The 21933-nt window shown below is 45.0% G+C and overlaps 3 protein-coding genes across 3 annotated transcripts in view; 2 read left to right on the plus strand and 1 right to left on the minus strand.

Annotated features, from left to right (window-relative positions):
* On the minus strand, positions 1 to 7259 carry LOC120678034. Its single transcript, XM_039959198.1, has 4 exons — positions 7160 to 7259; positions 1233 to 1627; positions 51 to 1142; positions 1 to 6 (listed from the first exon to the last, which is right to left on the minus strand). The coding sequence occupies exons 1-4, from the start codon at positions 7257 to 7259 to the stop codon at positions 1 to 3; spliced, it is 1593 nt and encodes a 530-aa protein (XP_039815132.1).
* The window catches only part of LOC120678827 (protein ENHANCED DOWNY MILDEW 2-like), a 26260-nt gene continuing 10240 nt past the window's right edge, over positions 5914 to 21933 (plus strand). The window contains exons 1-15 of the mRNA XM_039960217.1: positions 5914 to 6900; positions 7229 to 7670; positions 7764 to 7860; positions 8441 to 8488; positions 8570 to 8754; positions 10486 to 10582; positions 10673 to 10768; positions 14289 to 14536; positions 14634 to 14717; positions 14871 to 15281; positions 16179 to 16323; positions 16404 to 16505; positions 17087 to 17179; positions 17966 to 18007; positions 18276 to 18386. Coding sequence (XP_039816151.1) covers positions 7258 to 7670; positions 7764 to 7860; positions 8441 to 8488; positions 8570 to 8754; positions 10486 to 10582; positions 10673 to 10768; positions 14289 to 14536; positions 14634 to 14717; positions 14871 to 15281; positions 16179 to 16323; positions 16404 to 16505; positions 17087 to 17179; positions 17966 to 18007; positions 18276 to 18386 — 2172 coding nt within the window. The 5' untranslated portion in view covers positions 5914 to 6900; positions 7229 to 7257. The remainder of the gene's footprint in view (positions 6901 to 7228; positions 7671 to 7763; positions 7861 to 8440; positions 8489 to 8569; positions 8755 to 10485; positions 10583 to 10672; positions 10769 to 14288; positions 14537 to 14633; positions 14718 to 14870; positions 15282 to 16178; positions 16324 to 16403; positions 16506 to 17086; positions 17180 to 17965; positions 18008 to 18275; positions 18387 to 21933) is intronic.
* LOC120678828 overlaps positions 19645 to 21933 on the plus strand; it is a 9020-nt gene continuing 6731 nt past the window's right edge. Inside the window, exon 1 of the mRNA XM_039960218.1 lies at positions 19645 to 20557. Coding sequence (XP_039816152.1) covers positions 19649 to 20557 — 909 coding nt within the window. The 5' untranslated portion in view covers positions 19645 to 19648. The remainder of the gene's footprint in view (positions 20558 to 21933) is intronic.

Raw genomic sequence — 21933 nt, forward strand, 5'->3', positions numbered from 1 at the left:
CTAAATCTATTCACAATCACTTCAGCACATCCAGCACCACATATTAATACCTCATGGCCCTTTATACTCTTAACTTTAGCATTTAGGGCTACTATGATAAATGGGATGATTGTTCCTGTCATGTTACTGGCAATCTTGGCTCTCAAAACAAATTTTCCAATGATCATCTGTCTTATCTTATCATGCATATCCACAATTTGAAAATCCTTTGTTTTTGACACCCAGATATTGAAGGACTCAGAGAGGTTGTTGTTGATGTAATCTACCTTGCAATTTTCAAAGAATTTGCTTCTACTCCACACATATGGATGATTGTCATCCAACCAAGCAAGTGCACTAGGATCCTTCTCCTCTATCTTTCCCATAAAGTAATTGAACTTGTCAATTGTGAAGCTCTTAGCTGCAGCCCACATACTCTTACCATAAAGCTCACCAGTATAACCATTTTTCTTCATGTTCTTCCACAAATGCCTCATGCACTCTCTATGTTCAACTCCAGGGTACACATCATCTACAGCCCCCTCTATTCCTTTCCCCGCATCTATACTAATGACCAAGCCTGAAGGAGTACCCATAGCCTTCTTCAAGTTATTGACAAACCAACTCCAACTTTCCTTGTACTCAGTCTCAATCACTCCATAAGCAACTGGAAATAGCCTATTCTCACCATCCACTGCAACAGCTGCTGCTAATGGACCCCGAGATCTCCCTGTCAAATGTGTGGCATCCATGGCAATATAAGGCCTACATCCTTGCAAAAACCCATCAATGCATGGTTTAAGAGCAACAAAGGACCTGCTGAAACATACATAGCCATTGTCATCTTCTTCAGTGTCTATCTCAACAATACTGCCAGGTACCACTCTCAAAAGCTCAGCTTGATAGGTAGGTAGCAAATCATAACTGTCAGCCCACTTCCCATATATGGTGTCCATTGCTCTCATCTTGCCTCTCACAACTCTATCATATGGAATTTCAATGGAGTACTTCTTTTTTAGCCTATCTTGCAACTCCTTTGGTCCCATTTCAGGGTCGTCCCGCAACAAGTCAACCACTCTTTGGGCTACCCATTTGTTGGAGGCCATCGTTTCACCGCAATTATTGAATGAACCACATGTATGCTTTGGTCCACTCATCTTAACCTGCAAAAAAACCAGCACAATAAATTTTTGAAAATGATACAAAAATCTACTTCATACTTGCTACAAATTGAACCAAAATGTTGAATTTACCTTGCATCCAAGGTACTTCTTGCTCGTAGATGCAAAAAACTTCCAATTACAACCTTCTTTGGCCCTCTTGCATATGGCTCTAAACCTTCGTCTATCCTTTTTCACAATCTGATAAGCATGATCATTCAAGATAGCATGATGGGTTACTGCAGATTTGCACTGATCCACATCTAGGAACACAATACCTACATCAATAGTTGGATCATCGACATCATATGAAAAGGGGGGAGGATCATATTCATCATCATCATCAAATACTTCACCATCAGGGTCAAATTCTGGGTCAGAGCAACCATCAGCAGAGTCAAATGATGCAGCCAAATCACTATCATAGCTGCTATCACTCGGTGCCACAAGAGAATCAGTATCAGAATGCGTGCCCTCCTCATCAACTCCTACACATTCATCATCATGTGCACCTTTGCTTTTGGCTTTGGTGGCTCTTTTTTTTGGTGGTGGATGTCACTCTCTCATTTTGGGATCTCTTATTGGTCTGTGACTCACTAGTGCCTCTCTCATTTGCATGTACTTTATTTCTAAGAGAAGGGTGACACCTACATTTGGTTGGTGAAAATTGCAGTGGTCCTACAAACTCATTTACCTAGGCATTGATTTGGGCTACTCCCTTGTTAAGATTGCACTCAAACCACTCAAGCATATCCTCATCAGATTTTATCTCAATAGAATCGGTCTCCAACTCACGCGAAAAAATTATGTACTGCTTTGATCCCCACATGTAATGCCCGGCAATGAAATCAACTAATTGCTGCAGACCATAGGCATGTATGTCAATAATTTGAGTTGGCAATGTTTTGCCCTGCATCCATGACTTTGGACCACCATCAGGCAAACTGAAAAACGACCGTACTCTAACAAAAAGATTTATCTCTCTATGATTTAACCAACAAATCACAATGGTGAATACACAGTTAGCTAAATCATCCTAGATGTCGAGGTTAATTCGTCCTACAAATCTACAAATCGATTTGCCCCAAAATCTAACATCAGTACCACAGCCACAGGAACAAGAGAAATTACCTAGGGTTTTCTCCAAGATTGGACAAATCCATCGCTCCGGCCACCGCGAGCCCCAGGCCAGGTCGCGAGCTTGGCAGGTGCGCTAGCCCCACGCCCGCGCCGGTGCTCGCCAGGCCAGCGTGCGACCCCGAGGCCACCGCGAGCCCCAGGCCACCGCGAGCCCTAGGCTGGGTCGCGAGCTCCGCTGGGGCGCTAGCGGTGCAGCGCGCCCACGCCCGCGCTTTCCAGGCCTGCGCGCCCTGGATCCGCTGAGCCGCTGCCTTCTCCTCCTGATCCGCTGAGCCGCCGCCTTCTCCGCCTCGATCCGTCGGACCTGCGTCCGCTGGAGCCGCCCGAGCCGCCTCCGCCTGGATCCGCAGCCACCTGGACCCGCCTGAGCTGCCAACGCCGCCGCCTGGACCCACCGTCGCCGCCGCCACCACAATACTGGGAGAGAGGGCTCGAGATATTTGTGACTCGGGAGAGGCTCTAGTGGAGCACGTAAACAACATAAAGGGTACCAATGTCTTTCCACCTTATTTTCAAGGGGTTTTCTTTTTCTTTTAATTTGTTTATTCGAGATCCCACTGACGGAGTTGAAAGAAGGGGCAGACGGACGCTTCATTTTGGTAAAACAGGGGCAAAATCACAAAGTTGCAAAAAGGGAGGATAAAATCACAATTAGCTTGTAGAGTTGGGGTAGAAACACCAATTCCCCAATAAGTTACACCTTCATTCCCCATTTCTTAGAGCAAGGCTAATGATTTAGCCTGCTGCTGGCTGCAAGAAGCTTTGCATCTCATCTCTCAGCCCACTTGTATAGTGGTTTAGTCCTTCATCATTAATACATGGCTCACTTGTCTATTTCACAAACTTTCTTGGTTCTTGTGTCGAAGCTAGTTGTAAACTAACAGCCCACTTCTCTTCTTTCTCCTCTTCTCTCTCCTCCACCTAAGCACTCAGCCTGCTTTTAACCCACCATAATCTTGCTCTTAGGTGCATGACTTCCTACTCCAGAGACCAAGGAGCATTTACTCCCTTTTGCATGAAGGCATGCAGCCCCTTGAATCCCGTCCCTGTTTAACCACTAATTAAACTTCCTGCGCAGCAAACTTTCTCTCACCCAACCACGAACGCCATTTGCCTGGCAAGGGGTTTAATTATGTGGCTTACCGAGGTAAGGAGCTGCTGAGCGACGGGGTGCGCCCTATATTTATAGAAAAGTTAATTTTCCTCATACGCCTAAGAAATGGGGAAGGAGGGAGTATAATGTTATGAATTTAGTGTCTTCAATTAGAATGTCATGTAATCAAATCTCTCGCATCTAGGTAGTAAGTTAGAAATGTCATACAACTATTTATTAATTTTTTGTTAAGTATAATCTAGTTAAAATTTGGATTCGTGTTCAAATGCTACAACACGTGGGATATAAGTAGATGTTGCCTTTACTCGATATCAGATGAAATATATGTATAAGATATTAACCACATCCGAACCACATCCGATTTGCTCCATATTTGGTACACATCTATTCGTATTCGTAACCGAAGCAATCCATAGTCGTATATGTATCCAAATCTATATGTGTTTGAATCCAAATCCGATAGAAAATACGAAAACAAATACAACATGATGTCTATCCCTATCCAATCAGGCCCGTCGAAGAGGGTGTGTGAGGTGGGCGCTCGCATAGGGCCTCCAAATAGGTGGGCCCCTAAGCCCAGGTAGGTATAGGTCTGTAGCACATTCGTCTATTAGGTACTCAAGTATTTAGAAGATCAGCCGTCAAACTGATTGGTGCTAAAAATCGGTTGATAGTAAGTCAATAATAAAATACTCGAACCAAGGTATAAGTAATCACTTGTCGTTTCTCCTTTTCAAAGAATAAAATTGAAAACATCTCATATGTAGATTTAATTAGTGGTTAGATTAATCAACAGTATCCTAAATATTTTATTTATTCTATAATTCGATAATTATACTGGCCCCTAGTGATTTATTAGTGGTTAGATTAATCTGGAAATGTTTAGAGACAGGTGGAGGCGTCATCTGTCCCTAGAAATCAATTTATAGTGGCGGGTAACACCATCACCCGCCCCTAAAAATGAGGCCTATTTTCAGAAGCGGATAATGACGTCACCTGCACTATGAATCGTTTCTACGGACGCGTCAGGTGCTACAGTAGCCCCGCTCTTTTTATAGGAGCGGGTTACATTTTGACCGCCCCAAGAAAAAATAGAACGTTCCTATAAATTGTTTTTGTAGTAGTGAAAGTTGTTCTAAAACATGTAAGAAGAGATAAAGAATACAAGCACCCGCTCAGTCTTAATTAGTAATATTAGTCCAACTATTTTTTAAAAAGAATTAGGGCCACAATTTGCATTTCGCACCGGGCCTCAGACAAATTCTTGGAGACGGCCCTAATCCAATCCATTTCATTCCTAATTTATACTACTTACGCTTATAGCCCCAGCCTCCACATCAGTCCGACCGTGCCTGTGGTCCATCACGTCACCACGGACAAGGATGGCAATGACGGGAAGGAGCTATGTGAAGCTGGTTTTTTCACCTCCCACTCCACCCAACTAGGGCTGGAAACGAGCTGAGGCTCGGTTCGGCTCGGCAAGTGAACGAGCCGAGCTCGGCTCGGCTCGCTACTTTTGCGAGCCAGAAAATCAGGCTCGGCTCGGTGGAGGCTCGCGAGCCGGCTCGAGAGCCACACTAAACAATGTGAACTAAACTCAAAATAAATTAATTTACTTTTTTTAATGATAACAATAATTATGTGACATATATTTTTTATGTACATACAAATTGCTATGTTATATGTATAAATATTAATTTATACCACTAATGATGAAGAATTAATTCATCAATGATCGTGAAATTATTCTTAAACTGTATTGGGTCGAGCTCGCGAGCTGGCTCGCGAGCCTGAACGAGCCGGCTCGGCTCGGCTCGCTATTTTTGCGAGCCAAAAAATCTGGCTCGGCTCGGCTCGTTTGAGGCTCGCGAGCTGCTCCGAGCCGAGCCGAGCCGTTCCGAGCCCGAGCCGAGCTACGAGCTATTTTTCCAGCCCTACACCCAACAACTTCAATTAGCGGGTTTCCATTGCTTCGGTGTTGGTGGGAGGATTTCATGTGAAGCGGCTCGAGGAGCCGCCCAAAATGCCCTCCTAACTCAAGTCTGTTCAGCTGGCTGGGCTGGAGCTGCGCCCAGCTCGCTGCCCCTCCAGCATCATTTAGGAGCTGTCAGGCTTCAGTAAACCAAGAAGCTCATGTTTAGTTGGCTGTATATCCCCTATAGCCAGGCTTATGTTGTGCAATTTGAGGCCCCTGGCCTGGCTCCGCTTGTGCGACCAAATCCATCGCATAAGCCGGGCCAGGCTCTGCCTAACCGGCCGTACGCGCCCCCACGGCTCCCCTCACCTTCCTCTACTTCTCGGGCCGGGGAGGAAAGCTAGCGCACTCGCCGGACTCCGCTTGTGCGGCCGGTTTAGCTCCGCGTCTCACGCGTCGAGGGAACTCGCCCGCGCGCGGCCGGTTGAGCTCCGCTGACGGCCAGCTCGCGCTGAGCCCGCTGGTCGGGCTCCCGCACGCAGCGGCGGTGGGGGTCGGAGCGCGGCGACGCGCGGAGCCGCACTGTCGGTGGCGGCTTCGTGCACTCCGCGCGGACCCTATGCTTGCCGTCATCCCTGTTGATCCACACGACCGGCGGAGAGCTCCGCGGTGGCGCTGGCCCGCGCAGCCAGCCTGGCCTTGTGCGACGGGGCTAAGCCCGCGCGGCTGTCCGGCCTGGCCATGTGCAGTGGCGCTTGCCCGCGCGGTTGGCCGGCCTAGACATGTGCGGCGGCGCTCGCCCGCGTGGCCGGCCTGGCCCCTAGCTGCGGCGCTCGTTGCTTCAGGCAGCAAGGGCACCTTCAATTTCGGCAATTCCTGCTTCTCTTCCTCCCCCTGCTTCTCTTCGATTCGCCGGATCTCAAGGTCAAGTCGAAGAGAGGAGGCACATGGCCTCGATTTGGCTAGCGGGGACCTTGATTCACCCGCAGCAGATCCCAATTTGCCGGACCTTTGGGTCTGGACGACGAGTTAGGAGCGGTAGACTTTGCCCGTGGCGGCGGCTCTCACCCACGATGGAGCTCGCTAGAGGGGCTCTTGCCGGTTTGCTAGCCGGGGTCCTGCTCGCTAATAGAGCCTCACCAGTGGCCGCGGAGGTCACCCGGGCGGCTCCCTCTCGTTGCACGACCGGCGGATCTCACGGGCGAAAGAGAGAAGAGAACAGAGGAAGAGGTAATGGACGAACCGCTCACCGCTTGGAAAGATGAGGTGAGGGGCACTGAGATGTGCAAGTAAACCAAACACAGCCAAATAAAATCAGGTTTCACTAGCTCATGCAACCAAACATCGACCAATGTCCTAGTGGAGACAGACTTGGACTAGCCTGGCTCTAGATCTTAACCAGGCCAGCATAAGCCTATCAACCAAACAGACGTGAGCTCCGTGCAAATGCCGAGCAGACCGATCACCCGAACTCTCTCCTGTCTCGTGCCGCCTGCCCTCCTCAAGTCCTCACCAGTCACACCCCCTGCCCCGCGACTGCGACGCCGGCGAGCGAGCCACGGCAGGAAACTCTCTGCCCCGGCTTCCCTAGGGTGAGTTCGATCCTTGCGATTTCGGACTCGGATTAAGCTCGATCCCCTCCTCCACGTGCTGTCCTCGCACCCCCTCCTTACCTGGGGATTTTTGGTGGGTTTCGCTGCGGATTTTTGGGCGGATAAACTTCGGTTTATCGTTCCGGGAAATTCGGGCCCTCTGATAGTTGCTAGCTTCTTGTGGATTTCCGCGATTGATTTTGGTGACTCTGATTTCGCCGCACTCCCCTTGGCGGGCTGCTCCTGCCGAATTTCTCACCAGTCGCGGTTCGAGATCCAATCTGCAATCTATCAACCCGTTCCTGCACCTGATGTTTCCCATTTCCAGATTGGGGAGTCCACAGCCGCGGCGGCGCCATGATGTCCTCGGACGACGACGACGCGGAGCCCCGGCTGAGAGCGGTGCAGAGCTACTACTTCGTCGACGACGACGACGCGCCCGTCTCCTTCGACGTGCTGCCGTTTCAGTTCGACGCCGCCGAGGAGGTCCCCTCCTTCAAGAAGGACGTGTACCTGCGCGGCCTGGCCGACGGCGGCCTCCAGAATGTCTACAAGCAGGTGGTGGCGTGGAAGCTCGGCCTCGACGGCGACTCGCCCGTGATCACTGTGCTCTGCACGGAGGGCAGCTGGATTGCGCTGCTGAAGCCGAGGCCGAGCTATGAGGAGACTGTCCGCCCCGTGCTGATCACTGTGGAGATGCTTCACTTTGTTCGGAGGAGCCCCATGGTCTCTGATGAGAATATGTGGGGTCACCTTGGTCGAGTTTTCGAGTAGGTGCTACTACATCTTTTCTTTTCTTTTTTATTCTCATTATGATTATGAAGCTGATTAAGATTCTGAGGCTGTTCCTTTTTGTGTCACAGTAAATATGATGTTAAGCCCTTGGAGGATGATGTTAGGAATCATGTAAGGCTAATAAAACTGTTTTTTGAGAGAGACCCTGCTATAGCGAAATCACAGGTATGTAGTTCTTCTTTTTCTTGTTATATTCTAGACTTCTAGTTCGGTTTAGTGGGCTTGTCTTCAGCTTTCAGTTCTTGTAGTCCTTAATATTTACTGGTAAATTCTTGTGCACGTGTATAAAGGAAAATTCTGGTAAAAATGCAGAGTACTGTCATCTTGAATAGTATGGATTTGATTTTGTGGGTCTGAGGCATGCTGTTGGATTTGTTTTCACCATTCTTTACTATCATGAACTCATTAGGCATGCTGTTGTATTTTATCACCTTCCTCCCTCCCTCCACTCGCTCATGGATCTGTTTTATGTTACAATTGTGGTACTAGAAAGCTAACTTTATTTTTGTGGATTGATGGGTTGTTGTATGAAAAGGAATAATATCAGCTTAAGACATGATCTTAACTTCTGTTTGTAATTATGAAAGATTAAATATTTGATTTTCTAAAAGGAGCATGTGTTGATTGCAACATTTACCAAGTTATAATCTTAAAATCGTGTATGTCTTCACTATCGGTATAATACTTACTTTTGATTCCTACTGCTTACAATATGACGACTTTAAATTTTGATGAACTTTGACAGACTTTGCAACTATTCATTAAAGAGGAATCTATGGAAAAGATGGATGAGGTAATCCAGATTATGTCCATATTGATAGTTCTAAGTATGGAGACCATGCATCTAACCTTTGTTTCTTTTTCTTTCATTTAGGCTGGTTCAAATAATCTGGACATTAAACAATCATTCATTGCTGATGATAAGGAAAGAGAGGAGGTGGTTGAAGATGACAATAAGCAAGAGTCTAGTAATGATGATGATGATGAAGAGGACGAAGATGATGGAGATTTGTTTGATTCAGTTTGTGCTATCTGTGATAATGGAGGGGAGCTCTTATGGTAAGCACTTTTCTATTTTAGTAGAAGTATTTATATTCTCTAAAGAGAGAACTGTGTGGATGTTTGGGTTAATTAGGTGCTGACTGTTTCAAACATACTAGTTGAAAGTTACAAGTTGTAACCGGAAGCATCTTTTTAATAGCTCAATGCATTTCATGATCTTTCAGCCTTATGTTAGAGGGACATAGGGTTGTTGCTCTAAGTTTATGTTTGCCTACACACAATGCCTGCATAAATCAGCTATTTGATGTTTCTTACTTGATAGTCATATTCATTAGTCTAGAATTTCATTACTAGTAGCAGTTTCTAATATTGCTCGGTTCTGCTTAGACCCAACATGAATGATTGTAACTAAATTCTCCATCATGATCTAATAGTTCACAGTTTCCATAGACATTCAGATTCAAGTGAGTTGTGTAGGAAGAGTCTTCTATCTTAAAAAGTGAAAAGGTTCAGTTGATCACTATCAAGTTGGCACTGCAAATTCAAAGCATTAGCATTCTAGGTGACAAATAGGGCATCTACACTCTGTTCAGGATCTGTCAGCTCCAATTATCTTGTACATCTTGATGGTGTTGTAGACTTATAGGAGAGTAGTTGTTTCTGTGTAATGGGCTTGTTATAGGCCCTCAATTCTGTAACACTGGGGCAATCAGATTGCCAGACATATTGTAGACATCTTCTAAAGCTTGATCGCCAAGGTCTCCTTTTACTTGCTTCACTAGTACTATAGCTGCACCCGGCTTGCGTCCTCTTAGGGTACCTTCGATGATCCCATGCTAGCCTTTGTGGGCACCACTGCTGCCTTGCTTGCTAGCATCTCAACACCTGTGTTGTCAATGTCTTAGCCTGGTGCAACTAATATGATCATGGCATGCTGCCAGTGTTGCCGCTCCCGGACGTAGCACTATCCTCTGGATAGCATCATCTTCTGCATCTTAATTGACTCCGATGCCAACTTTTGGCTGTTCATATAAACATGAGAACAAGAGAAGTAGAGAACACAAGTTTGCTTTATGCTGTGATTGCTTAGTTCCATCTTTTTTTTCCACTCCTTTTTCTCACGTTATATAGAACGCGAGCTGCATGTCGTTTCATTAAGAAGAGGAAGTGACCAAGCACAACCCCAACCCACCCAAAATACATTTGCAACATATATACCAGAGATAATTAAAAAGAGCTACCAAAAACAGAAATGCACATTTGCTTATCTAAGCCAGACCCATCCTACCGTGCACACATGATGGACTCATACTCCCAACATTTTCTAGCATGTGGACTCATGCAACATGTCAAGAATGAACCCATGACTAACAAAGTTATCATACTAAACAAAACAACTTGATATCTTACAGAACCCGTCATGTGAGGACTCCATACATGTAGCTCCTGCCACACTGGACACCTTACCACTAGCTACAAAATTTTGACTCCATCTTGCACTGCACTGTTGGTTGACTGTAGTTCATTTGATCCAGCTGTCATGATATTTGATTGACATGACAATGGAATTGAAAAGGCTAAATCTAAATGATGCGTGCATATAAAATGTTATTTATGGGATTCTGTTCCAGTGGTACAAAGGGTGCTTTTGTCATATGCAAAACATGAATTATTGTTTCTATGTATTTCACCAGTTACATCCAAATTAACCTTTCTTGAGTGATAAACCATGCGTACTTTCCATACTTTTCCAATATTCTAATTACACCATGTTTTTACTTGTTATAGCTGTGAAGGTTCATGCATGAGATCGTTTCATGCAAAACTAGGAGACGGTGAAGATTCTTACTGTGCAACATTGGGGTACACAAAGGCAGAAGTTAAGGTAATTTTGAATTTTGGCTGATAAAGAGCACTCAGATTTCATTGCTGGCCCCCACCCATTTTTCAGATACTCATCTGTAATTGTTTGTAGGCTATAAAAAATTTCCTGTGCAAGAATTGTGAGTATAAGCAGCATCAGTGTTTTGTCTGTGGAGAGTTGGAGGCTTCAGATGGAACAAATGCAAAGGTATATGGCACAATGAAACAACAGGCATTATAAGTGCACTGCAATTATTTAAGCCTGGCTGAAACAGTGCATACATTGAGTCATCTTTTGGAAGCAAAATGGTTAGTTGTCATCATAAAAGCAGGGATATAATGAGCTTGTTCAATCTTTTATGAAGGTTACTGCATCATTAAAAGGTTTACTGTCATCAATTAGTGCCAACTGAGCACTTATTTTGATCATTTCTGTAGGAGAGAATAATGGCTTGTATTCCTCCAAACCCTTGAAGGGTGAGATATAAAAATCCTATACATGAGCCTCTATACATGGGCTCACATATACACCAACACCCCCCCCCCCCGCCCCGCAGTTTGAACTACCGGCGCAGCGGTGTTCAAGACTGGACAAGAAGAGAATACAAAGAGAGTAGAAAGGGCAAATACCCCCCGCAGCCACAACTAGCCACCGGCTACGTTGAGGTTGGAGCGAAACTCCGAGAAGGTCGAGGAGGGCAGTCCCTTGGTGAAGATGTCAGCAAACTGGGAGGTAGTCGGGACATGGAGTACCCGAACATCGCCAATGGCGACTCTGTCGCGCACGAAGTGTAGATCGATCTCCACATGCTTCGTCCGCTGATGCTGGACGGGGTTGGTGGGGAGGTACACGGCGCTGACGTTGTCGCAGTAGACGAGCGTGCTCTTGCAGAGCGGGCTGTGGAGCTCCGCCAAGAGCTGTCGGAGCCAGGACGCCTCCGCCACGCCGTTAGCGACAGCCCGGTACTCCGTCTCAGCACTGGAGCGGGAGACAACCGGCTGCCGCTTGGACGACCAGGAGACAAGGTTGCAGCCCAGGAAGACGGCGTAGCCGGAAGTGGAGCGGCAAGTGTCCGGGCAGCCAGCCCAGTCAGCGTCGGTGTAGACCACCAGCTCAGAGGTGGGAGAGCGGTGAAGAACCAAGCCGAAGCCAACAGTGCCACGGACGTAGTAGAGACGCTTCAGTGCAGCAAGGTGAGACTCCCGGGGATCATGCATGTGAAGACAAATCTGCTGAACGGCATAGGTGAGATCTGACCGGGTGAAGGTCAGGTACTGCAAGGCACCGGCAAGACTCCGGTAGGCAGTAGGATCAGCCACGGGATCACCCAGATCAGCAGACAGCTTCGCCTGAGTATCAACAGGAGTGGAGCATGGCTTGCAATCAGTCATCCCAGTCGGCTCCAGAATGTCGAGTGCATACTGCCGCTGGTGAAGGAACAGGCCAGACGGGCGAGTCTCAAAAGTAACGCCCAAGTGGTGGAGCTGACCAAGATCCTTCATAGCAAACTTCTGCTGCAGATAGGAGATGACGCGCTCAAGCAACTACTGACTGGAGGTTGTGAGCACAATATCATCAACATAGAGTAGCAGGTAGGCAGTCTTATCCCCACGGTGGTAGATGAACAGAGAAGTGTCAGCCTTGGCCTCGGTGAATCCCAAAGTCGTCAAGAACATGGCGAACCGAGAGTACCAAGCCCGAGGAGCCTGCTTCAGACCATAGAGGGACTTGTTGAGCCGGCAGACCATATCCGGACGACTCGAGTCCACAAATCCCGCTGGCTGAGAGCAGTACACTGTCTTTGACAGTGTCGTGAAGAAAGGCATTCTTCACATCCAGCTGGTGCACAGGCCAGGAGCAACAGAGCGCAAGCGAGAGGACCGTGCGCACCGTAGCGGGCTTCGCCACTTGACTGAAGGTCTCATCATAGTCCACACCAGGCCGTTGAGTGAAACCCCGGAGAACCCAGCGAGCCTTGTAGCGCTCCAGTGTGCCGTCAGCCCGACGCTTGTGCATCCAGATCCACTTGTCGGTGACCACATTGCATCTAGACGGACGCGGCACGAGGTCCCACGTCTGGTTGGCAAGGAGAGCCGCGTACTCCTCTTCCATCACGCGACGCCAGTGAGGATCCACCAGGGCGTCGCGGACAGAGGAGGGTACCGGAGAGACCCGCGGCTCATCCTCTGTGGCGGAGAGAGTCGCGGCCTGAGACACCATCCGCCGAGTCACCATGGGATGGATATGCCGAGGATCCCGATGGACGACTGGCGGGTGGTACACCTCCGGCTCGACTCGAGAGCGAGTCGGCGGAGGCGGAGGCTGAGGCGGCTCCGGTGTAGATGGCGGCGGCGACGACTCCGGTGTAGGCGTCGGAGGAGTCTCCGGAGCCAGAGTCGGCGCTGGTGCCGGCGCCGAACGACGCCGGTACACCTGCACCGGCTGAGCGTACCGCGGCGGCGCCGGAGTCGGCGCCGGACGACGCTGATACACCTGCACCGGTTGAGCGTACTGCGCAGGTGCAAGGGAAGGCACCGGGGCCGCGTGTGGCACAGCAGGAGACACCGGGTCCGCGGCGGGAGTAAATCCGGTGGCGGCGGCCCCGTGGGCGGCGGATCCGGCGCTGCTCGGGATCGAGCAGGACCAGAGAGGCGGCGGGCCTGGTAGGCCGAGCGGAAGGCCATGGCGCCGGTGCAGAGAGAGGGGAAGGAAGGGAAGAGAGGGAGGGGATGGAGGAGAGGGGAGGAGGAGGGGCTGGCGGCCGGCCATGGCGGCCGGCGGCCGGCTTGAGGGTGGAGAGAGGAGAGAGAGGAACCCTAGGCTAATGATACCATGTAGGAGAGAATAATGGCTTGTATTCCTCCAAACTCTAGAAGGGTGGGATATAAAGATCCTATACATGGGCCTCTAGATGGGCCTCTATACATGGACTCACATATACACCAACAATTTCCATACCCTTTAATATGGTTATGGCCTGTGTCGTTTTGTTACATGGTCACATCCATAAGTCAGTTCGTCATTGCATCTACTGCTATCCACTACTCATCTTCTTGAACTCCTTCACTATCTGAATGGAAGCATATTGCCATCTGTTCTTTCCTTGCTCTAGTTTGCTGCAATTTTAGGCATATTGTGATGTGATGTGATCTATCTTCTCCCAGTCTGTTCGCCTGTTTCGACCAAATGTTTTCCTTGGTTCCTTGTTGCTTTGAAGCCTAAGAAGCAGAGATGGCTGTATCCCAGTACTGCTTTGGCTGAGTTGATATTGCATTGCATGGGCTATGGCTCCTTGCTGTTCATAGTGCTAATATTCAGAGTCCAAATACCCTTTTGTAAGACAACAATTTCTATCAGCAATCCAGCATTACTTTTGATGGTGAGTCATGATCTAACCAGGCATACATGTCTTGATGCTTCTGGTACCTTCTGTCAGGCAGGAGTGTATATGTCTATTTAGTAGGTATCTTTACATTTATTGTGGATTCATTATCTAAGTGAACTAGGGCATTATACCTTTACATTACATTTTATAAAGTGAGGAGCACCTACTTGAAATGTTAGAAGTTTCACTTGCTAAAGTGTCGCTTCCTGGAACTCTTCTAGCTTGTAGATGAATGTGCAACCTGAAGAGATGCCAATATTTTTCTTCACAGATCCTTTATTCTGTGTATCTTCTTGTTTTAAATTCCTTTTTAAATCTTCTGACACTTCCATTATTCTTTAGGTGTTTCTTTGCAATAATGCAACATGTGGGCACTTTTACCACCCCAAGTGTGTTGCACAACTACTTCATCCTAACAACAGGAATGAAGCCTTGGAATTGGAGAAAAATATTGTGGCTGGGATTTCATTCACATGCCCTGTGCATTGGTGCTTTCAATGTAAAGGCTTAGAGGACAGAACTCAGGAGCCGCTGCAATTTGCTGTTTGCAGACGTTGCCCAAGATCTTACCACAGAAAATGTTTGCCAAGGTGTAATTTTATATTGTTTGCCCTGGACCAATTTATTCTTAACTTAATAGAAACATGAGATGATTTTATACATCTGAATGTTGAAATTGTTTCATAGGGAAATTTCATTTGAAGAGATTGATGCTGAGGGCATCATAACACGAGCTTGGGAACTTTCAAAGAGAATTCTGATCTACTGCCTGTATGTAAACATCCTTGTCAAATTTTCTGTCCCAATGCACATGGAAATTTCTGTCATAATTGATCATAACTAACATTATCTCTTCTTTTAACTTCTCGCCAAATCTCTGTCACAATTGCTTATAAAAACTCTACAAATAATTTACTGCTACAGGGACCATGATATGGACCTTGATATTGGAACACCATCCAGAGATCATCTAAAATTTCCTCGCACTTCAAAGCCAGTGGATTCGGTCAAGAAGAAAGTTAAGGAACTAGCTGAGAAGAAAAGGAGGGTTTCCGATGACTTGTGTGTCAATGACCATATGCAGAAATCTTCTAGAAGGGTTGGTATGAAGGGTTCATTTGAACGATCTGGTTTTGAACCTGAGAAGAAAAAGGCTAAAAACCTCAAAAGAATGATACATCCTGAAGAACCTGCAGTCAAGCGTGCTGCTCATGTAAGTAGTCTAAAACAACATGTGAAGGGCGAGGAGCAAGAGTTGGACAGTTTGTCTTCACTGGCAACAGGGAAAACGCCCCAGAGCTCATTTCCTGTTATTGATAGTGATACTGAGAAGAGGTAACTTGGGTCCAGCATTTCTCATAAAAAGAAACTATTATAGCAAGGCACTAGAAAATGTTTTATTTTGCAAGAGCACATGTTGCTTAGATTTCTAGCTAGCAAAAACTCCTTTAACTAGTTCATAATCCAACAATTCAAACCTCCTTTCATTCTGACTATTAGCAAAAGAGCCTTTGGATTTGTCCAGACTGTGAATTTGATCCAATAGGCTATTTATGTCTAGGCCTCCTTGCCTGAACAACATGTACTAATGAGAGTATTCAGCGGTTCCAGAGTACTATGTTTCGACCCAGGCCCAGTCATGACCGAACATAATAGTGTTAACCCTTACAGTTTGTTTCAGGATGACCCTGTATTGCTCAGGCTACTATGTAATCACCATTTGATGGAAAATAACGAGAAGGCATCTGTGTTTTTTTTTTTTTGCATATTTCTATGTTTCTTTTATGGTTCCCAGGTATTGCTGATTTCATTGTGCTTTTATTTTTTTTGCTCTATGCCACTTGTGTGGATTAGCTCTCTAATCTAGGACCACCCAAATACAAAGGTATATTCATGAAATAAAGTGGGAAAATGCTATTTTTTATAATGTGAATCCTGTTAATTCTCCTTATTCCTATGTATTAAAATATAAGAAAGCTTTTACCTTTATGATCTCTGAGTCTGTTGCTGTACTATTTGGAATTATGAGAATGAAGATATTTATGCGGTAGATTATTCAATACAAAATGTTTGGGATGTAACACGTTCAGGATCATCCTGAAAAATTGAGGTATAATATGGATAAAAACTATGACAAAAGATAAAAACTATGACAAAAGATAAATACTATGACAAAAGATGAAGATTCCTGTTGTCAGTTATGAATGCTGATACCTTTCTATTGTATCATAGGGTGCTAGCTTTGGTAGAAAAGGAGGTTTGTTCCATGACATTGGACGATATCTCTCTACAGTGTGCCATTCCTTCAACTTATGCATCCTCCGGCCGGCAGATTGACAAAATCATTGCACGGGGCAAGCTTGAGCGTTCTATTCAGGTACCCCAAAATTCAAGCTGTGAAAAACAGTATATCCAATGTTGGTCAATTCTTCATGTATGGATCTATGACTTTTGCAGGCGGCACAAGATGCTTTACAGAAACTGGAACATGGGGGTACCATTGATGATGCTAAAGCAGTATGTGAAGCTGAAGTCTTGAGGCAGTTAACAAGGTGGAATGTATGTAGATACTGGCACTTCATGTATCATTTGATAATGGTCATTCCTAACCTGTTCCACTTTCCAAATCAGCCCTTTTTGTTAAAAAAACAATGCATTTCCACCATTCAATGAATCAACCTATTAAGTTATTGTCACATTTATGGGTTGTGTTAAACCATTTTGAGTCGCACAGCATAAGGATGGTATACATTTTCTTTATGGGTTTAGTCAAGCAAATATTAAGTTATTGTCACATTTATGTTGCACCAAACATTTTTAATGGTTACTCCCCTTCTCACAAACCACTATCATCCAGCTGCAAGATGCCAGTTTCTCATAAATCATGTGGCTGAACTTATTTTGACCTCTGATTGAATTGGTTATGTAGAAATAATAAAATAGACTGGTCATATGAAATGATGCACAATTCTTAACAACTATTTTGTGATAAGAACTTCGTAAACCTGTAATCAGTGGGTATATATCTATAGATTTAGTAGTAGCTAGCCAGTGCAAGTCTCATGAGTTACAACTTATTGTAACTCTAGCTACTTCTTGTACTGATAAACTATTCTAATACAATACCATTCTGTTACCAGAAAAAGCTAAGAGTGTACCTTGCACCATTCATTCATGGCATGCGCTACACTTCATTTGGTCGGCATTTCACGAAGAAGGAGAAGCTCAATGAGGTACATTTATATCCACTACTCAAAAGCATTGCAATTGCATGATAGGTGGGAACCTTTAAATCTTGCATTCTCAAATATATCATGGTCTGTACTAGGATGAAGTAAAAGTGCTTTTGTTAAATAGGACAATATTGCGTGCTTGATTTAAGCAAAGATTGAAAAATGCAGTTCTCTACATTGAAGTCTGTTCTAACTTGAGACGACTGTATGCAATCGAATGGTTGACCACAAAAGGAAAGTTCACAAATTGCATTCAATATGAATGTGATTTGTGACTAAATGTGTGCATTCAATACAAGTACTTCACTACTTCTCGTTTGTACATTTAAGCTTGTTCGATGCATCCATTTCAAAGACATTAGTATACATGTTTCTTGTGAGCATTGCATTTCGGGTGAAAGTCCGAAATTTTATCTGTTTATTTATACATCATTCAAATTCCATTTGGACATCGCATGCAAATGCATCTATGCATTTTTGGTAACTGCTGCCTAGTGTATTCAACTATATGGGCTCCAGTGGATTCGTAGGTGTAACATCATCTAGTTGTGATTTAACAATGATAACGTCTCTCCTGAAAACATAGCTTAAAGAAACTTCTTTTCAATTATCATATAAACAACAACAACAGCATAGCTTTTTTTACCAAGCAAGATGGGGTAGGCTCAGTTATCATATAAACAAACACAATAATTTGTTCCTTCAGTATTTTCATTTTAGGCTTTTTTTTAATGTTGTTTTGCTTTGATCTGTTTCATACTCCACAATCTGTCTTTCTTGTCGCAGATTGTTGATAAACTTCAGTGGTATGTTCAACCTGGCGACACGGTTCGTTCACCTTGCAACCCCAAAGGCTCACATACTTGCATTGACATTTTGTGAATCAACCAAAGTTGGTAGTCTGTAAATCAGAGATGTGAAGTAGTGTAAAACTTGCAGGGTTCAATTTATTTATACTTAAACGCTTACAACTATTGTGATATAAAAAGTTTCATTTGTTTAGTCAACTGAGAAACTTGCTTGGGACATAATCAGATAAATGCTCCTGCTGTTGTTATTCATTCAGTACTCTGGCATCTTTTTTTTTTTTTTGCAGATTGTGGATTTCTCTTGTGGTCTCAATGACTTCAGTCAGTTTATGAAAGAAAAGCTTGATAAAGTTGGCAAAAAATGCAACTTCAAGAATTATGATATTATTCGACCAAAGGTAAAATATGTAGTCCCTTCTATAAGATCATGCTTGAATGAATAACCCTTTGAAAACTTGTTTATATATTTTACAATTACACTACAAGAGGCAGTTAGAGGTGTTTAGAGTATATTTGGTAGTATAGGAAATATCTTCGGGGAGGCATCTTTGGCCCCCAGATCTTGTACCCATATCGATTCGCTCCAAATGCAATACAATCTACTATTTCCATGCAATCTATCCTTCGTACTATGAGAACGAAGTGGTGGAAGCTTAGAGGGGAAGCGGCGCAAATGTTTGAGGAGAGGATGCTAGGTGAGGGGCCTTGGGAAGAAGGAGAAGATGCTGACGACATGTGGCTAAAGATGGCGACATGTGTCCGGAAGGTGGCCTCAGAGGTGCTTGGCGTGAGTAGGGGAGGCAAACAGGAAGGGAAAGACACCTGGTGGTGGAATGACGAGGTGCAAAGGGCTATTAAGGAGAAGAAGGAATGATTCAAGCGCCTCCACCTTGACAAGAGTGCAGCCAACATCGAGGGCTATAAATTAGCGAAAAGGGTTGCAAAGCGAGCTGTGAGTGTAGCAAAGGGTAAGGCGTACGATGACCTGTATCAGCGACTAGTCACGAAGGAAGGGGAGAATGACATTTATAGGATTGCTAGGATCCGCGAGCGAAAGATACGGGACATCAACCAAATCAAATGCATCAAGGATGGGATGGATCGACTTCTAGTGAAGGATGACGAGATCAAGGGCAGATGGCGAGAGTACTTCGACAAGCTGTTTAATGGGGAGAATGAGGGCACTACCTTTGAGCTAGATGACTCTTTTGACGATACCAACAGACGTTTTGTGAGGATATTTTAGGAGGCAGAGATCGGGGAGGCTTTGAAGAGGATGAAGGGCGGTAAAGCGATGGGCCCTGATGGTACTCCCATTGAGGTGTGGAGATGTCTAGGTGACAGAGCGATAGTATGGTTAACTAAGCTTTTCAACCTTATTTTTCGGTCAAACAAGATGCTTGAAGAATGGAGAAGAAGTATATTAGTACCGATCTTCAAAAACAAGGGAGATGTTCAGAGTTGTACTAACTACCATGGGATTAAGCTGATGAGCCATACAATGAAGCTCTGGGAGAGGGTTATCGAGCACCGCCTAAGAAGAGTGATAAGTGTGACCCAAAACCAGTTTGGGTTCATGCCTGGAAGGTCGACCATGGAGGCGATTTTCCTAATACGACAATTGATGGAGAGATATAGGGAGCAGAAGAAGAACTTGCACATGGTCTTTATTGACCTCGAGAAGACGTATGACAAAGTACCGAGAAATGTCATGTGGTGGGCCTTGGAGAATCACAAAGTCCCAACTAAGTACATTACCCTCATCAAGGATATGTTCAAGAATGCGATGACGTTTATCCGGACATGTGGTGACGACACCACTGACTTTCCTATTAACATAGGCCTACATCAGGGGTCGGCATTGAGCCCTTATTTATTTGCTTTGGTGATGGATGAGGTCACAAGGGACATACAAGGTGATATCCCTTGGTGTATGCTATTTGCTGATGATGTGGTGCTAGTGGACGAGAGTAGAGCAGGGGTAAATAGGAAGTTGGAGCTGTTGAGACGCACGTTAGAGTCAAAAGGGTTCAGACTTAGTAGGACCAAGACCGAGTACATGATGTGCGATTTCAACACATCTAGGCATGAGGGTGGTGACGTTAGTCTCGATGGGCAAGTGGTGGTCCATAAAGACATTTTTTGGTATTTAGGTTCGATGCTACAAAAGGATGGCGACATTGATGAAGATGTTAGGCATAGAATCTTAGCTGGCTGGTTGAATTGGCGTCAAGCTTTTGGTGTCCTCTGTGACAGGAGGGTGTCACAAAAGCTAAAAGGTAAGTTCTATAGGACAGCGATTTGCCCTGCGATGTTATACGGTGCTGAATGTTGGCCTACAAAAAGGCGACATGTCCAGCAACTGAGTGTAGCAGAGATGCGGATGTTACGGTGGTTTTGCGGGCACACAAGGAGGGATAGAGTCCGGAACGAAGCTATTCGGAAAAAAGTAGGGGTGGCACCAATTGAGGAGAAACTTATCCAACATCGGTTGAGATGGTTTGGACATGTCCAACGGAGGCCTCCGGAGGCGCCGATGCGTAGTGGGGTGCTAAAGCGTGTTGATAAGGTTGTTAGGAGAATTTTGTGTAGACAAAATGTGTGGTGAAATTCTGTCTATCTTCTCATTGATCTCAAGTTTCCCATATATAGGGAGATTACAAGAGTGTGTAACTCTTAGCCATAAGTACATCAGTTTCATCTTTCTAATGGCAGAAATAAAGATCATTAATGCCATAAACATGGCTGTTACAATGGCATTGAAACCATGGCTGCATTTGATGAGATCAAATAACTTGGTTTTGTAGCACTCCCCCTTTTGATCGAATCCTTGAGACCAACAAGTTCTTTTTAATTCCTTAGAAAACCCTGTGGGAAAAACATAGGAATAATATGTATGATTATTACTCTGTCATAAACCTGCAAGGTTTAAGGAGTAATATATATATATGCCTTGAAAAAAAACCCCTGTGGGGAAAAACACGAGATAAGGCATATGCTTGTATTGAACATTGTCTCATTAAAAACTTTGAATGAGAAAACCTGATAGTAAAACTCATCAAAGAAAAGAGTGCAATGTGAAGCGTTTAGCTGGGTCCATCATTCAGGGAGTCTCCCCCTGAAACTTGCAAGTCTCTGAGCCGTCTCATACCGATTCCCTTAACACATTTCTCAAATATGGAAGTAGGCAGGGATTTGGTGAAGAGATCTGCTAGATTATCATAAGACTTTGTTTGTAAGATGTTTATCTCTCCACTTTGCTGAAGCTCATGGGGATAAAACAACTTAGGTGCAATATGTTTGGTAATATTGCTTTTGATGTAACCTTTTTGCATCTGTGTAATACAAGCAGCATTATCTTCATAGATAATGGTAGGTGATTCTGCGGAATCAATACCACAAGATTTCTCAATGTGGTTTATCATTCTGCGGAGCCACACGCATTCACGTGATGCCTCAAATAGTGCAATAATCTCAGAATGATTTGTAGAGGTAGCCACTAAGGTTTGTTTAGATGACTTCCATGATAAAGCGGTTCCTCCGTGAAGAAACACAAAACCTGTCTGTGATCTGACATTGTGGGGATCAGACAAATAGCCAGCATCAGCGTATCCAACTAAGCTAGGATCATTGGTTTTCTGAAAGAATAAGCCAAGATCCTTAGTACCATTCAGGTATCTAAGGATTTGTTTTGCTCCGGTCCAATGACGCTTAGTCGGGGCAGCACTATGTCTTGCTAATAAATTCACTGCAAATGCAATGTCAGGCCTGGTACTGTTTGCAAGGTACATTAGTGCTCCGATGAGACTGAGATAAGGATATTCTGATCCTAATATCTCTTCTCCTTCCTCCCGTGGTCGGAAAATGTCCTTTTCCTTATCGAGAGATCGAACAACCATGGGAGTTTTATTTGGATATGCTTTGTCCATATTGAATTTCTCCAAT

The sequence above is a fragment of the Panicum virgatum genome, chromosome 6N (assembly GCF_016808335.1).
Source record: "Panicum virgatum strain AP13 chromosome 6N, P.virgatum_v5, whole genome shotgun sequence".
NCBI lineage: Eukaryota > Viridiplantae > Streptophyta > Magnoliopsida > Poales > Poaceae > Panicum > Panicum virgatum.

What these genes read in the sequence shown, in the direction of transcription:
- LOC120678034 (XM_039959198.1), bottom strand. Translation starts at nt 7,259, where the DNA reads ATGGCGCCGCCGCGGCTGTGGACTCCCCAATCTGGAAATGGGAAACAT. An exon ending in TGGATCTCGAACCGCGACTG is followed by an intron (nt 1,628 to 7,159) that starts GTGAGAAATTCG and finishes ATGAATGTGTAG; the next exon opens with GAGTTGATGAGGAGGGCACG. An exon ending in AGAAGTACCTTGGATGCAAG is followed by an intron (nt 1,143 to 1,232) that starts GTAAATTCAACA and finishes GTTTTTTTGCAG; the next exon opens with GTTAAGATGAGTGGACCAAA.